Here is a 16,676-nt window from a genome sequence, read left to right on the forward strand (position 1 = left end):
CCCTGAGCTGAGTTAGGGGCCCCAACATTTCTGGTGGCGGCCCTGCATCACCATTTGGCACTTCTCAAATATTAAGTTACTCTGATCATTTCACTTGCCCATCTTACCTGCTTCCAACACATATCAAGGAATTTACTCTTAGACACTAACAGTCACTTAAAGATAGCTCAGGTAAAATGTAGTACCATGAAAAATGCATACTTATAATGACACTGCACACCAAACACACTCAGCTATACACAACTACTGACATGCATTATATTATGTGACAACACAATTTGCAGCACTACATCTCACTTCCTTTATGTCGGCTAACAGCCAGTCCCAATTCAGAAATGAATTGCTTATTCATTTATAATTTATTGTTAATTATTGCTTCATTGTACTTCCTATACATACACATTTTTTATTATGTGGTGTTAGCTTAACGAAGACTCATTTGTGGGTTGAAACGTTCATCTGCTCACTTTGCCCTAATATATGTGCCTGTTTTTAAACCTTGGTGTGTCTGAACCGCTTTTTTGGGGGGTCCAATTTACAAATGAGGAACTAGGCACCCCCTGGCCCTGCTGGTAAGGACACTAGATGTCTCTTTGACCTAACAAGGGTCTTGTGATCCACCAAGCCCAGCATCATTATTACTCTCCACACACCATGGGCATTGTACAAAGAGGTAAGGGTAATTTACGAGGACCTTACCTGGCATGGATTACTCTCCAAATCTTAACACAAGGAGTGGATGAATTGAAGGGCCATTTTGCATGTCCCTACCCAGTATATACTTCCTTCCACCACTCTCACACAGGTTTTAGAAAGAGGGGGTATATTTTGGTCTACCAAGCTATTTATGGTATGCAGATATTTTTTTTTTTCTAAATTTCACACCTAAAGTACATCGGTGAGAATGACAGAAGTTATTGACTAGTGATGCATCCTTTATACCAAAACCAAAACGGTCCAGCTTACTACTGGAGGACATGCCCAGTCTGGTTTCATTAAGTAACCAGATTACCGGGTCATTTACTAATGTGAGAACTGCTGAGAATTTAAAGTAAATTCAAAGTGAAATTTCAAAAGTAAGGCCAATATGAACATAGAAATTAACTTCAGAATGTTTTCTAAATCAGCTATTTGGCCTATATTTTGAAATCCTGTCATTTATTTCTTTATTGAATATCAATGTCATCTAGTGGGACTTTATACTTGAATCTGCGGCAAGGCAGGTCTGATTAGTGAGGTTTGGCTACAGGGAGTCAGGGCAGTCTAATTAAATAATGGAATTTCTGCTACAATAAGGCCATTTGTCAAGTTTACATACAGAGAAAAAATTTAAAACAAAAAATAAATTGAATTATTCACATGTAGACTATAAAAAATTCCTGCAATCTGCTGAAGTTAATATGTTTCTTTCCCTATCTAATGTCCCTACCAAATTAGTGCATTGTGTATTAGCAATACAATAAATGCATTTTTAAAAGTTTTGGGTAATGATATGTTTTTTTTATTTCAATTTTTAATTCATCATGTACTAGGTAGGACTATAGAAACACTGAAAAGAAAAAAAAACATAAAGGGAACTACACTTTACAATGCTAATATTGTACGGACATTATTCAAGAGGTTTTTAATATTTTTAAAACTTAGTATAAGTAATATTTAGATGTATGGTTTAGGCACATGGTAGTGTAAATATTGCGGTATATCCCATCCTATTTCTGCCTTTAGTAAAAGTGGTGGATGTTTAAAGTAAAATAAATACTTTTTTCATTGTACCATTTTTACTAACATTACGTGGTTTCCATTCGATTGCGACATCCTGTTACTAGATGACACAAAAAAGATACAATGTTCTTATATTTCCCAACACAATTATTTAAAAACATTTAGGCAATCCAAGTAACAAAGCAATTCTTTTTTGTCTTTTTTGCCTTCTATTTAAAAGGGAAGTAAAGGGAGGTAAATAATGCAAGCGACACCATAATCTTCAAAATCATATGGAAGACGCCACTAGAAAGGAAGTGTAGTTCTGCTTTGTCCGCAAACATATTCTCACATGCGAAGAGACAGTGTCACTGGATTGTGGCAAAAATGCGGTTTCATTTATTTCTGGTTGTAGTCATTGCATGGGAAACTGGTGAGTCATTTTATTCTCTTTTTTTCAATCAAAATATAATATTATTATTAAGGAACACTTCAAACACTATAACCAGTACAGTGGGTTGTAGAATGGTTTGACTTCTTAACTAGAGTCCCCACGGTGCCCCTCTCCACCTTCTATCATCAGCCGGGAGAGGCATTAGCTGTAATTAGCATAAGCTTCTCAGTGCAGGGCTAGCTCATTGACTGAGAGCTTCTGGCTCACCTGTAGGAAAGCAGGGAGAACCCGGGTGAGAAGTCAAATCATTTTAAAACAGTTTGACTCCTTACATTGGGGGCGTCAGGACACCCCTGTCACTAAAACCACTAAAGTATTCATTAGGGTGCTTGGAATGCTCCTCTAAGTAATGTGATCTGAGACTACCAATATATATCACAAACTTTTACTAGTTTGTGAGTATTTCTTAGAGTGTTAATGTTATTATTAGCCAAATAATGGTTAATAATAACAACTAAATTTGACATATCTAAGGTTGACTGATCTTGACAGAAATGAAACCTACAACCCATAAGTTACCATAGCTAGAACTATCAAACTAATACCTGCAGTAATTTATGATTATAAGTTTAAAATATAATATTTTTATAATTTAATCTATAAAATGTATCCTTAACTAAAACACATAACAAATATATTTTACAATGCATATAGGGTTTATGCTGTTGTTGGAATCGGAGTCTAGCTGTGGCTTACAATTTTAATCCCGCAGATCTCGTATGACTTTTTATATCACTAGAGGAAACATCAAATTAATGTGATATCCCTATTATTAACATTGTATTGATTTGTAGACACCTATGCTTTATTCTATTGGATTCTACAAATTAGAAAATAAACCAATAAAATCAAAGTGTACGCGCATAGTAATATTCTTTCCTGTTCTACGTGTAGCAATATAATTTTTTATTTAAACTCAATGGCATCCAAAGCCTTTTCAGCTGTTTTAATCCATTATGCTGTTCATAAGAGGGTAATTTGGTAATATATTCATCTATTTGGATGCAGTTTGGTTGTCTGTACAGTATTCTCAGTTCAGCCAAAACTACACATAATTTGGCTGATTTAGCTATTTGCAAACTGCCTAATTGCAAGTACATTCCCTTCATTCTTGATGCACATATAGCTCTTAAAGGGTTATTCAATAATGAGTATTGCTGACGCTGAGAATTCAAAGTGAATTTCACATTTTATGCTAGAATAGCTAAACTGGAAGCATAGCAGACTTGGATTTTTTTTCCAATTCAGCTATATTAATATGTAAATTCAGTTGCAAGTCTTTTGAACCTGAACAATTTTGAAACTAATCTCTTTTGAGCAATGAGATCCATTTGAACACTTCGTTTAGCATTTGGTTGTCTATGAATACAGCGAATCACAGGTAAATTTTAACAACTGGATGGAAGAGAATATAAAAAAATGCAATAGGCTACATTTGTAAAAGGAAATTAGGTATTTAGCAGGTAGACCCATCTTCCCAGATCAGTAACACTTTTAAAATGAATCTTCTTTGAATTTATATTAGCTACTGCTCAAAGGAGAGCTTTGCAGTAAGAGCAGCTGATATTATTAAAACCTAAAGCATACATTATATGTGGATTTATAACAGTATTTTGTAAGTATTGTTAAAAATTCCCTAGCAAATCTACCTTTTAAATTCAATTCATCTTATTTGTCCCTAATCACCATTCAGAATTTGTAAAATTATAAACAAAAAAATTAATCCGTTTAAATGATTATTAGAAATCATTATCCTTTTCGACTATGGAACTTTTACATTACAAAATATGAAAACAAAATATACATGTACAGTATACATGCAAAACTATCAGTTATTTACTTTGCATAGTTTAAAACATTTCACCCCTACCAGATGCCCATAGTCTTTTCACAAAATCTAAAATAAACATATGTTTCTAAGATTGTAAATGTATATAGGAATCAAGATCAAAAAGCTTTTTTGATTCTAATATTTAACCTCAACTATTCCCTTGGAATTTAATCTTGAAGCCTGAAGTTGTGGAGAATTCACATTTCTACATGTATTCCAAAATAGCAAAAGGAGAAAAATATCAGTTCAGCTGTTCTGATCAAAGGCCCACAGGCAGTGACCGATGGCTTGCAGGAGAGGGAGGCAGGGAAGAAGGAGCACCCTGGGGGCAGAACATTCCTCCCATGAGATCCTCGGAGCGTTGCTGTGGTAACCTGCGGCCACACTCCAAGGATCTTGAGGGAGGACTGAACTCTGCCTGCAGCCAGAGGAGCTGCAGGCAAGGTAGAGCTGCTCAACCCCACCAGACCACCAGGGCATTGTCCCCCCTCCCTGAGGAAAAGGTAAGAAGAGGGAAAGGGGGACATGTATGTAATAAATGTATGTATTTTTTTTAGATAATAATATTTTTTTAAAAAAATATATATGCTTATTTATTCCTATCACACCCCAATCTATAGGCTTACACAGTCACACACAGCACCCATCACACACACACACACACACACTGGTGTCCTGGTGTCACCTCGCGGGCGGTGCGCGCGAGGGAGCACTCTCCGCTGAGTGCTCTCTGCCCAGCTCCCTCGCACACCGCAGTGATGCCAGAGCATGACGTCACTCTGGCTCCGGCATCAGTACGCGGCACGCGAGGGAGTTGAACAGGAGGCTCAGTGCTCCCTCGTTGCCTGCAGAACTGGCCACCCAACAGCCCCACTGGACCCCAGGGAATCCCCTCAGCACTCCCAAAGGTAGGGAGGCTGGGGGATTAAATTTAAAAAAAAACATGTGTGCGTTTGTATATGTGTGTATGTGTGTTAGTGTTAGAGTGTGTGTGTGTGTGTTAGTGTTAGTTTTTGTGTGTCAGTGTGTGTCTGCTAGTGAGTGTCAGTGAGTGTGTTAGTTTTTGTGTGTGTTACTGTGTGTGTTAGTTGTGTATGTCTGTTATTGAGTGTGTGTCTGCTAGTGAGTGTCAGTGTGTGTGTCAGTGAGTATGTGTGTGTCAGTGAGTGTGTTACTGTGTGTGTCTGTTACCGAGTGTGTTAGTTTGTGTGTGTCTGTTAGTGTGTGTCTGTTAGTGAGTCTGTTTGGTGTCTGTTAGTGAGTGTGTGTTTGTCAGTGAGAGTGCATGTTTTGTAAGTGAGTGTGTATCAATGTCTGTCACAGAGTCTGTCTCTGTTAGTAAATGTGTGTGTCTGTTAGCTAGTGTGTATGCATCTGTTCATGAGAGTGTGTGTTTAAAACCCCTTCAGCACTTACCTTTCTCCAGCGCCGGAGTCCCTTGGCGCTGGAGATCCCTCCGCCCCGATCCGCCTCTCAGCTCCGAATGCGCATGTGCAGCAAGAGCCGCGCGCGCATTCAAACTGCCCGTAGGAAAGCATTTTTCAATGCTTTCACATGGACGTCCAGCGTCTTCTCACTGTGATTTTCACAGTGAGAATCGTGGAAGCGCCTCTAGCGGCTGTCAGTGAGAGAGCCACTAGAGGCTGGATTAACCCTCAGTGAAACATAGAAGCTTCTCTGAAACTGCTATGTTTTCAGCTGCAGGGTTAAAACTAGAGGGATCTGGCACCCAGACCACTTCATTGAGCTGAAGTGATCTGGGTGTCTATAGCTGTCCTTTAAGTGTATGTGTATCTGCATGCACTGGCGTACATACCGCGTTCACAGGGGTCGCAGCCCTGCAACCCCTGAGACCAGGTGCCCGCCGCCATGTGTTGCGGCCCGGGCCCACAAAGAGTAAGCGCAGGGTGGGGTGGGGGGCCCATGGATCAATTTTCGCACCGGGGGCCCCATGGGTCGTGTGTACGCCACTGGTCGAGGAATATAGAAGCCAGGCCAAAGGTCAAGGGATACAGAGATCGGAATGTCAATGGGAAAGCCAAGGTCAAAATACACAAGAAACAGTACCAGAAATGCACTCTCGGATAACGAGAATGGAAACCACGACATGGCACAGAGAAATGAAGGAAAATGGTTTAAATAGCCTAAGGTGCCCCTTGATTGGCTGCAGGCGAGCATGTGACAGTGAATGTGTGTGTGTGACGTTATACACACATTTCCAAAGTTAGGTACTCATAGGGTTAAGCAAGAACCTTAAAAGGTTCTTAGTTGCAGTGGCCGGTGTCTCTAACGATTACAGACCCGGCCGCTGTGCGAGGGGAGGAGTGCGGCCGCTGTGCGAGGGGAGGAGTGCCTGTCAGTGGGCAGCAGGCATCACAGGAAGAGGTAAGTAATTGGCGGCATTCCCATTACCACGTGCGAATGCCACCACAATGAGATGCGTCCGCATTCCCTTTGCGATGTTCAGGGCCGGCCTTAGGGGTGTGCGAGCTGTGCGGCCGCACAGGGCGCCATGGTGCAGGGGGCGCCCTGCGGCCGCATAGCTCACACGACGGCATGTCTGTTAGCCGCAATGCTAACAAGGCATTTTCCAGGGGGCGGCTTTTTTTGCCGCCCCCAAATGCCCAAGGCAAATGTCTTGTTAGCCTTGCGGCTAACAGACATGCCGGGCTGCTGGGCGGCGCTGGCGGGCGGCTGGCGAGGGAGCACTGCCTCTGAGCTGTATGCTCAGCTCCCTCGTGCGCCGCAGAGTGAGGCTGGGAGCCGGAATATGACGTCATATTCCAGCTCCCAGCCTCACTCTGCAGCGCGCGAGGGAGCTGAGCATACAGCTCAGAGGAAGTGCTCCCTCGCCAGCCGCCCGCCAGCGCCGCCCAGCAGCCACTGGACCACCAGGGAGTTAGAGACCCCCCCCCCCCTGCATTCCCAAAGGTAAGGAGGCTGGGGGGGTGTCTAAATAAATGTAAAAAAATGTGTTAATGTGGGTGAGTGTGTGTGTGTATGTTAGTGTGTGTCTGTTAGTGTGTGTGTGTATGTTAGTGTGTGTCTGTGTATGTTAGTGTGTGTCTGTGTATGTTAGTGTGTGTCTGCGTATGTTAGTGTGTGTGTGTGTGTATGTTAGTGTGTGTCTGTGTATGTTAGTGTGTGTCTGTGTCTGTTAGTGTGTGTGTGTGTATGTTAGTGTGTGTGTGTATGTTAGTGTGTGTCTGTGTATGTTAGTGTGTGTCTGTGTATGTTAGTGTGTCTGTGTATGTTAGTGCGTGTCTGTGTCTGTTAGTGTGTGTCTGTTAGTGTGTGTCTGTGAGTGTGTTTGTCTGTTAGTGAGTGTGTGTGTCTGACTGTGTGTGTGTGGCTGTCTGCCTGTGTGTGTGTGACTGTTTGCCTATGTTTGTGTGTGTGTGTGTGTGTGTGTGAGACTGTCTGCGCGTGTGTGTGTGAGACTGTCTGCGCGCGTGTGTGTGAGACTGTCTGCGCGTGTGTGTGTGAGACTGTCTGCGCGTGTGTGTGTGAGACTGTCTGCGCGTGTGTGTGTGAGACTGTCTGCGCGTGTGTGTGTGTGACTGTCTGCGCGTGTGTGTGTATGACTGTCTGTGTGTGTGTGACTGTCTGCCAGTGTGTGTGTGTGTGTGTGTGTCTGTCTGTGTGTGACTGTGTGTGTGTGGCTGTCTGACAGTGTGTGTTTGACTGTTTGTCTGTGTGTGTTTGACTGTCTGCCTGTGTGTTTTGTGTGTGCCTGTGTGTGTGGCTGTCTGCCTGTGTGTGTGTGTGTGACAGGGTGTGTGGGAAGGGGTAAGGAGTGGGGGAGGGGGAGGGGGGGCGCTGTATAGATTTTTTGCACAGGGCGCCCAAATGCCTAAGGCCGGCCCTGGCGATGTTGCATTCCGGGTGCCGGCGGATGCCTGTGAGCATTGGAAGCACATGTGTATCGGGTGGCCTTAAGTGCATGTGCCAACTGATCTGATAGACTCAGCCAGGGCCGGACTGGGGAAAAAATAGGGCATTTTCTAGTCACAGCAGCCCAGTCACAGCTTTCCCACATCCCAAGGGGAATGCCGCCACAACGATACACGCCCATGCTGCTCTCTGGCAGGAGAACCCGGCGGGCGGCATTACAGCTGGTCATTGGTGATGACACAACAGCCCCCAACTGGGCTGCTGTGACTAGAAAATGTCCTAATTTTTCCCCAGTCCGGCCCTGGCTGAGTCTATCAGATCAGATGGCCCATGCACTTAAGGCCACCTGATACACATGTGCTTCCAAAAACCTGGTCGCGCACTACGGTGCTTTAATAAGGCCAGACCCATATGTTAGTGCAGCCAGAGCTAGGAGGAAGTAACAGCGTGTAACTACTTCCTCCCATCTCAAACACTGAGCAAGCCGTGGGGGAAAGAGGGAGAGGAGGGGGTGGAGCGCAGGAGAAAGAGGGAGATTTCGGGAGAGCAGTAGGCCCCTAACTCCCACCAGATCCAGCCAGCCAAGAGGTAGAAATGAACATGTATGTCTTTTTGTGTATCTGTATGTGTGTGTAGTGTTTGTGTGTATATATGTGTATGTATCTGTATGTCTGTGAGTCAGTGTATGTATCTGTGTATCTGCATCTGTCTCAGTGTGTGTCTGTCTGTGTACATGTGTGTCAGTGTATGTGTCTGTGTGTCAGTGTATATATCTGTATGCCTGTGTGTATGTGTCAGTGTGTCTGTATGTATGTGTCAGGATCGTGACAGGGATCGAACACGTAGAATGCAAACAGGAATAGGTACGTATACTGGACCTTAGGATGGCCGGACTAACGTATAGATAAGACAAAGAATGGTCAGAGACAAGCCGAGGTCGAGGGAACGAGAGGACAGGTAAGCGAGAGTCAAGCCGAGAATAAAGGTGAGAGAAGGTAGCAGAGTTGATATTAGAGAGCCGAATCAAGAACCAAATAATCAATAGAAATAAGAGCACTGAGTGACCAGACAAGCTAGAACCACGACAGGGCAATGACTCTTTGCAAATGAGTCTCTTTTATACATTGGTTCCTTAATTGGTGACCATGCCCCCAAAATATCCTGATTTGTGGTTTCTGGCGGGTCGTGACGTCATTGACGTCATGACGTCGGCTATTGAGCGCCGCGTCATAAAAGGAGGCAGAGCTATTGCGGCCAGTGTGTAAACGGCCGGAACGGCCAAACAATCGGGTGTACAAGCCCCCTTCTGAGGAACCACGTCCAGATGTCTGACCTCCTCTGAGGTAGATACCACAGGTACCATGACAGTATGTCACTGTATGTATCTGTGTGTCATGGTATGTGTGGCGAAACTAACCTCGCCACCGGGTCCTTGAGAAGCCTGTGTTACAAAACGCCTTTTGTCCCTATTTTCTTTTATGACAAATTGCCCTTCTTCCCTGGGTTATGGAGATGCCTAATTGCCAGCCTCCTGCCTCATGACTATGAACCCCTCTCATCAGCCCATGGTTTGGGCTGGAAAGCTATGCTTGCAGTTGGTCACAAAGGACTTCGACCTAACATTTAAACCACTGGAGGGAATTGTCTGATTTTTGAGTATGCTGGTTCTGAAAATGTTTTATGTGAATGTGATGTATACTTTTAAAGTTATGAATTATGTGTAAAACTGTGTATTTTTCTGCCTGTGATAATTATGTTAGCCCATTGTGTTCAGTAATTATATCACAGGCAGAGGGGAGGATTTTGCTGGAATGAATGGGATTGTTTTATTGTATATTACGTGTTTGATTGGCTGTTCCACAAAACCCTGTGGGTGGTACTTTATGTGTTAAATGTGTATATAAGAACAATAAAGCCACAGCTGGCGGAGCCAAGCAGCAGAGCAGAGAAGTCGCATGACACTGAAGCTCCAGCGATTAAAGCTTAATATCACCCTAAATAACTTGATAAAACCGTCCAAAACGGCTGTAAACACCAGACAGAGATTGGAGAGCCACTATGGGACGAAAGTCCCAAAAACAGAAGCCCGATCAGCCGAGACAAAACCTCGACATCAGAGCCATGTGGAGGCAAGCCAACGGAGCAACTAGGCCCAAGATGGCTGACCACGCGGAGACATACTCCGAAATATCGGATGACTACTCCCTTTGGGACGACACACCCGGCTCACACGAGTTCACAACGCCCGTAGCCAAGCCTGTGAACCCCGATACTGCACCGGTAACTACAACGATACTTAAAGCCCTACTAGCGGACCTGCAGTCCACAATCCAAGTGGATATGGCAGCCCTACGCGCAGTCCTTCACGGCATAACGGGAAGACTGGATGCCATGGAAGACACCTCTGCAGCACACACTACCCACCTTGCCTCCATGCAGCAGGAGATCGGGGGTCTGCAAAGTAAAAACAAGGAATTTGAATGGTGGTTTGCAGCCCTGGAGGACACACGTCGGGCAGCCAATTTAAAAGTACGGGGAGTGCCGGATGAAATCCCGGCGGACGAACTACCGCACCTTGTCCGCAGGCTCCTGACGAATCTGCTATCTCTGAGACAGGCCAAAGCCATATGCCTGGAGAGCATCTTTAGAGCCACGAAACCGGCCAGAGCCCCAGCTACGGCCTCCCGCGATTTGATAATTTGTTTCCAACAGAGTAAGGATAAAGCTATGACCATGGCAGCAGTTAAAAACTGTATTCCATACAAATTCGAAAAAATGTCCCTCACATTCTTTGCAGACCTTACTGGCGGCACTTTGGCCTGGAGGAAATCTCTAAAACCAATCTCTAGACTCTAGGTAGAGCTTGCTTCTGCTACTGATTTCTTTTGAAGTTGCTGCAGCTATAAGAATTTCAAAGATAATGCACTAGAAAATATGTGACTTAATTTATGAAGTCCACTAGATCTGATTATGTTATTTATATCCATACCATACATGTTCAAGAAATATCTGTAACATAACCTACAGACCAAGTGGAGACCAAGTGTCACCCACAGATACATTTTGATATTCACTTCTGTTTATGGGCTTTTCATAAATAATAATTATTTATGAACCAAAATATATGTGTGTATGTATCTGGTTGGGGACCAGACTGTGTGCCCTACAATAAATTAATACTTGAAGTGGAGAATATTTGGTGTAGTTATAATAGTTTTGTAGTTAAAATAAAATTGATAGAGCGTTAATAGGGATCGCTACAATGCTCCCTAGACAAATGCCACCATGTACAGGGATCGGAGGGATTGCACATTCATGTCCATCTAAAACTTCTCTAAATCTAGGTTGGCAAGCTTTTGTCTAATTGTGGTTATGGACAAAATTGATTACCCTATTCTATAATGTAGCAATAGGCTGAGGCTTGCTAAAACTGACATTTAGGTGTCAAGGTTAACCACCCCAACACTCAAAGTGTGAAGCCACCACAACTAAATGTAGATACATTATTACCGATGTGAAAGGATGTGTACAGATGTAGGAAGCAGAGCCCAGCGTGTCTCTCAGGAGTATGCCAAATACGGAATGAGAACAAACACAAAAAGGAGGGGGGCAGGGCCGGGGCACCGAACCGACTGGCAGCCATGAGCTCTAGCTCCGGACCCGAGCACAAGAAAATGGCATTAAAAGCGGGTGCAGAGATGGGGGCGTGGCTGGCCGCCGGACAAGATGGCCGCATAAGGACTTGCTCCGACACAGAGCTCTAACAACCAAGCTTCAAAAGGCGCAATTAAGAGAAAACAATAATTCCTACGGTGATGTCTCACCAAAGAGCGAAGAAGTCGGCCACCAAACCAGAAAAAATAAATTTCTTCGGCATGATAAACAATACTGAATACGTATTGGTAGGCATATACAGCCCAAACACAAACCAAAGGCAATTCCTGCAAAAAGTCCTGAATAAACTCCCTAATCAGACACTGGGGGCTATGGTCATCTGCGGAGACCTAAACCATGTACTAGACCCACACATGGACAAAACCCACACAGATACCCCCCACCGACAGCCTGCAACAAACACACAAAGCACAGCCATAACCAAATTACTAGCGGAACATAACCTACATGATGCATGGCGCACACTACACCCTATGGATAAGGAGTTCACTTACTACTCACAAGTCCATAAATCATTCTCAAGGATAGACCATATCCTGGTATCAGGGACACTAATACCGAGAACCACCCAATGCGTCATCGGGGACATTGTATGGTCTGACCATGCACCACTCACGATGACGCTGAGAGGTTCCTTTCCCCACAGAGGTCGAGCACCTTGGCGCCTAAATGACTCTCTATTACATGATCCCGCTTTCCTGACCCAAACGACCCAAGACCTGGAACAATACTTTCAGACCAATGATACCCCGGACATATCCCCCGCCTCTTTGTGGCAGGCACATAAACCAACCATAAGAGGACTAATGATAAGCAGGGCTTCATACACCAAACGCACATCCAACGCAGAATACCTAACCCTACTGTGCACCATCCGAAACGCCACAAACGCACATACGACAAACCCGGACACAGCCCACCTCTCGCCAATTGCATTGGCCACGCAACGCCTAAATGACATTCACCTAGCCAAAACATCGCACACAATGCAACGCCTAAAGATGAGACAATACTCACAGGGCAACAGAGCGGGGAAAGCTCTGGCAGCGCTGCTGCGGAAACAGCAAGCCCAATCCAAGATCCCTTACCTAATCGCCAGCAAGGGGGGGAAAATATACAACCCCCAAGATATCAATGACGAAATGGCCAAATTCTACCATAATCTATATAACTTAAAACAGGACGACGGTACACATCAACCCATACACCTGCCAACACTGACACAGCAGCAAAAACAAGTGATACAATCACTGGTAACAACCCACAAACCCAACAAATAATAGCTACTCTTCCAACTGGGAAATCCCCGGGACCAGACGGTCTAAAAAACTATTACTACAAAACATTCACTAACATACTAGCCCCCCGCCTGACACCAGTCTATAACCACATTATCACCACAGGCAAGATACCGAAAGAAATGCTCACGGCACACGTGGTGACACTCCCCAAACCAGGGAAACCCCCAAACAAAAGTCAAAATTTACGCCCAATCTCGCTCCTCAATACGGACACGAAAATACTAGCTAAGATATTCGCCAACAGACTGTCCCCAATTATCCCCACACTAGTGCATGCGGACCAAGTAGGCTTTGTGAGCGGGCGCCAGGGAGCAGATGGGGTAAGGAAAGTACTGGACTTGCTGGGTGGGCTACGTGGAGGAAGTACGCCCAGTGTATTAGTATCACTGGACGCCGAGAAGGCATTTGATCGCCTCCACTGGCCCTTCCTCCACGCAGTCCTAGGGAGGTTCGGATTCCCCCCACAATTCACGACTCTCATCAAAGCATTATACTCATACCCCTCGGCCCAAGTAGTGAATGGTGGCTTTTCCTCAACCAACTTTAGAATATCCAACGGCTCACGACAAGGCTGCCCTCTATCCCCAATACTGTACATCCTAGCCCTGGAACCCCTTACACATCTGATCAGAAACAATCCCCAAATACATGGTATCAAAGTAAAGAACACAGAACACAAACTAACATTATTCGCGGACGACATCCTCCTCACACTACAGAATCCCCGGAATTCATTACCTGCACTACACCATCTAATTCGCCAAATTGGCAACCGTTCATATTATAAATTAAATATCTCCAAAACACACATCCCACAGCCGGAGCTAGGCATCCTCAAAGAGACGTTTGCATATGAATGGCAAATGGATAATCTCAAATTCCTAGGGATAGCATTAACAAAAACGTTAGCAGGTATCCACAAAGCCAACTACAACCCGCTACTCATAGAGCTTAAAAACCTCACACACTGTTGGAAGGGGAAGTTTATCTCCTGGGCGGGCAGAATAGCTGCTGCAAAAATGCTGCTCCTCCCGAGAATACAATACTTATTCAGAACCATTCCACTATCAGTTTCCACTAGCTACCTACCCGAAGCACAAAAAGTAATTAACTCATTTATATGGAACGACACCAAACCCAGAATTGCGAAATCCACTCTATACAAACCGTTTCCAATGGGAGGCATGGGCCTACCGTACTTAACTAACTATCACAAAGCAGCCGTCCTAGGCCAGGTGCTAGCTACCAATCCCCCGCAATGGGTGCAGATAGAAGCGGTCTACACCAATGACTTCACATTACCGGTCCTGGCCTGGATGTCTAGGAAACTAAGACCAAAATATAAGGACATCCTTCCAACAACACAGCTCACGTTACAAACCTGGGACAAATTCGGGGATGCATACATATTGAAAGGGGGCATCTCCTTAGCAATGCCGCTAGAATCGCTGTCTTTAGTAATACCAGGATTCAACTTTAGGTTGTGGCACAACCACAATATCACACATCTTTTCCACATATACCAAGGTCCCACACTGAAACCATTTGCGGAGATACAAACACAATATAAGCTACCAGACACAGCACAATTTTCGTATAAACAGCCTATGTCATGGTTTAGGACCCAAACAATATGCTTGTACAACATTGTAAATGGTCTACAGCTGACGGAGGTAGAAAAAATATGTATCAAACTGAGACCACGGAAGAAACTGATATCCATGGTCTATGCCATATTTAGTGCCAAGGAGGGATCCCACGCCCACACGTTTATAACGGCATGGAACCGAGAACTCAGTGTCCACATCACTGAGAGTCAGTGGGCCCAAATACTCCAGGCACATAAGAACCTCTCCCTGTGCACCTCCCATATGGAAATTACGCAAAAAATGTTGTACAGATGGTACATGGTACCAGTACGGCTCAACAAAGGTAACCCCAATATACCGGACGCATGCTGGCGCTGCATGAAAGACAAAGGGTCCATGCTCCATATATGGTGGTCCTGCTCCAAAATGCAGCAATATTGGACAGACATAATTCAAGTAATAAAGGCCTGCACAGGTGTCCACCTCCAGCGAGCCCCAGAAATGTATCTATTACAATAATTCCCAAATGGCCTTACAAAAGCCCACCAATATCTTATATACCAAATTATAGTAGCAGCCCTCCAAACGATAAGCAGGCACTGGCGGGACCCATGCCCACCAAAAGTAGCCCAATGCCTCGCCACAATAGAGCTCACAAAACAATATGAAATAATGGCACGGAAGACCGCACCACCGAAGCCAGCCATAACGGCAGCTTGGAAACTATGGGAGAAATATATCGCAACCTCACAGGGCTGAAACCCTGAGCCACCGATATATAGAACTACCCACTTATATGAGACAAGTACGCAACTCCACCAGCTGAGACCATATGTACGCAGCAATATGCATATAGCAACAATATGAATGCAACAACTAGGAGTAATAGAATGTACCCATGCAACATGAATCAGTTGTAAATCTGTTTTCTGAAAGGGTGACAATGCAACATATCTCCAGCCTTCTGTGAATACAGATTCACCCCCAGACTCTCCTACTCCCCCCCCTCCTTTTTCACCCCCACTTTACCCCGTTACTGTTAACAAAAGGTTAAGGTATCAACCTGCTCAAAAGGAACAAAGCAAGCACCAAGAACCGTGCAACAGCTGAACAAGAGTGTTACTCAGTGAAATAATTCCTTGTTGTATTAAACAATGAAATGCATGTTGATATCATAAAATGCCAAAAAATAAAATAAAAATAAGCGGGTGTTCATGTCTCCAAGGAATCTACAGATGTAAATTGCAGTTATATTTCCCTTATTTCGACCAAACCACACTTGTGCAGCCAGTGGCATTTGCCTGCTTAGCCCTACGATACCTGACAAATGACTTATACGTGGTGTTCAAAACACCTAGCACCTAAGTTTAGTCAAAGTAGGATCCGACTAATAACCGCAGACCTAAGCTTAACAGAGATCTCATAGGATACCTGCACTCCATAATTGGTATATATATTTTTAAGCACGCGTTATATCTACCGACTAACATATGCCTGGCACCCGCCTATAATATGCATAAATACTGTTCACTTCTGTTAATGTTCTTTATTATGATTTGCGCATTCTTTTACATTTGCTCATGGAAGTACTGCTAATAATATGTACCGCTTCCACCCTATCCATCAATCCATGCAGTCGGGCTTGCTTTAATTTAGCACCGTAGTGGGCAACGCATAGTTTAGGTATAACCGCAAGCACTTCACGATGTTATGGTACACGCAGCTTATGTTAACCTTAAGTTTACCATGTCTGACCTCATACGCTGCACTGAGCCTTATTATTAAGACTCTCTTTCCCAGCTTATGTAACTTAACAAGCGGTTGTGTCCATGCACTGCTGCTACCATAGGACTTCATACTTACCAAATTAAACATGAGGGGAGGGGAAGGAAAAGGGGGGGGGGGGGAAGAAAACATAAAATACCACTGAACAAAGGAGAACATTGAAATTGATAAAGTTTTTTATTTTGTTTATACTACATGCACTTATATAATTATCGTACATTTGAATGTATCATAACACATATACCTGAATCTGCTATTGTAGCCTACTTGGGGGGTTGAGCGGGCACATGCCCTCGCCAAACTTTGGCTCAGGGAGCATATAACATTAATTTTCACTGCATCATCATCAACCAGTTTATAACTATTAACTGTAAAGAGCTAATTTAGTCACTGCTAAATTGGAACCGTTGATCTGCCTTGTTGCTTTTGACAGCTTACTGTTGTAC

General features: G+C 44.1%; 1 protein-coding gene across 1 annotated transcript in view; it reads left to right on the plus strand.

Annotated features, from left to right (window-relative positions):
* The first annotated feature begins 2,027 nt into the window (after positions 1 to 2,027).
* The window catches only part of LOC134573660 (uncharacterized), a 46,996-nt gene continuing 32,347 nt past the window's right edge, over positions 2,028 to 16,676 (plus strand). The window contains exon 1 of the mRNA XM_063433442.1: positions 2,028 to 2,134. Within this exon, the coding sequence (XP_063289512.1) occupies positions 2,089 to 2,134 (46 nt within the window). The 5' untranslated portion in view covers positions 2,028 to 2,088. The remainder of the gene's footprint in view (positions 2,135 to 16,676) is intronic.

Source organism: Pelobates fuscus, chromosome 9 (genome assembly GCF_036172605.1).
Source record: "Pelobates fuscus isolate aPelFus1 chromosome 9, aPelFus1.pri, whole genome shotgun sequence".
Taxonomy (NCBI): domain Eukaryota; kingdom Metazoa; phylum Chordata; class Amphibia; order Anura; family Pelobatidae; genus Pelobates; species Pelobates fuscus.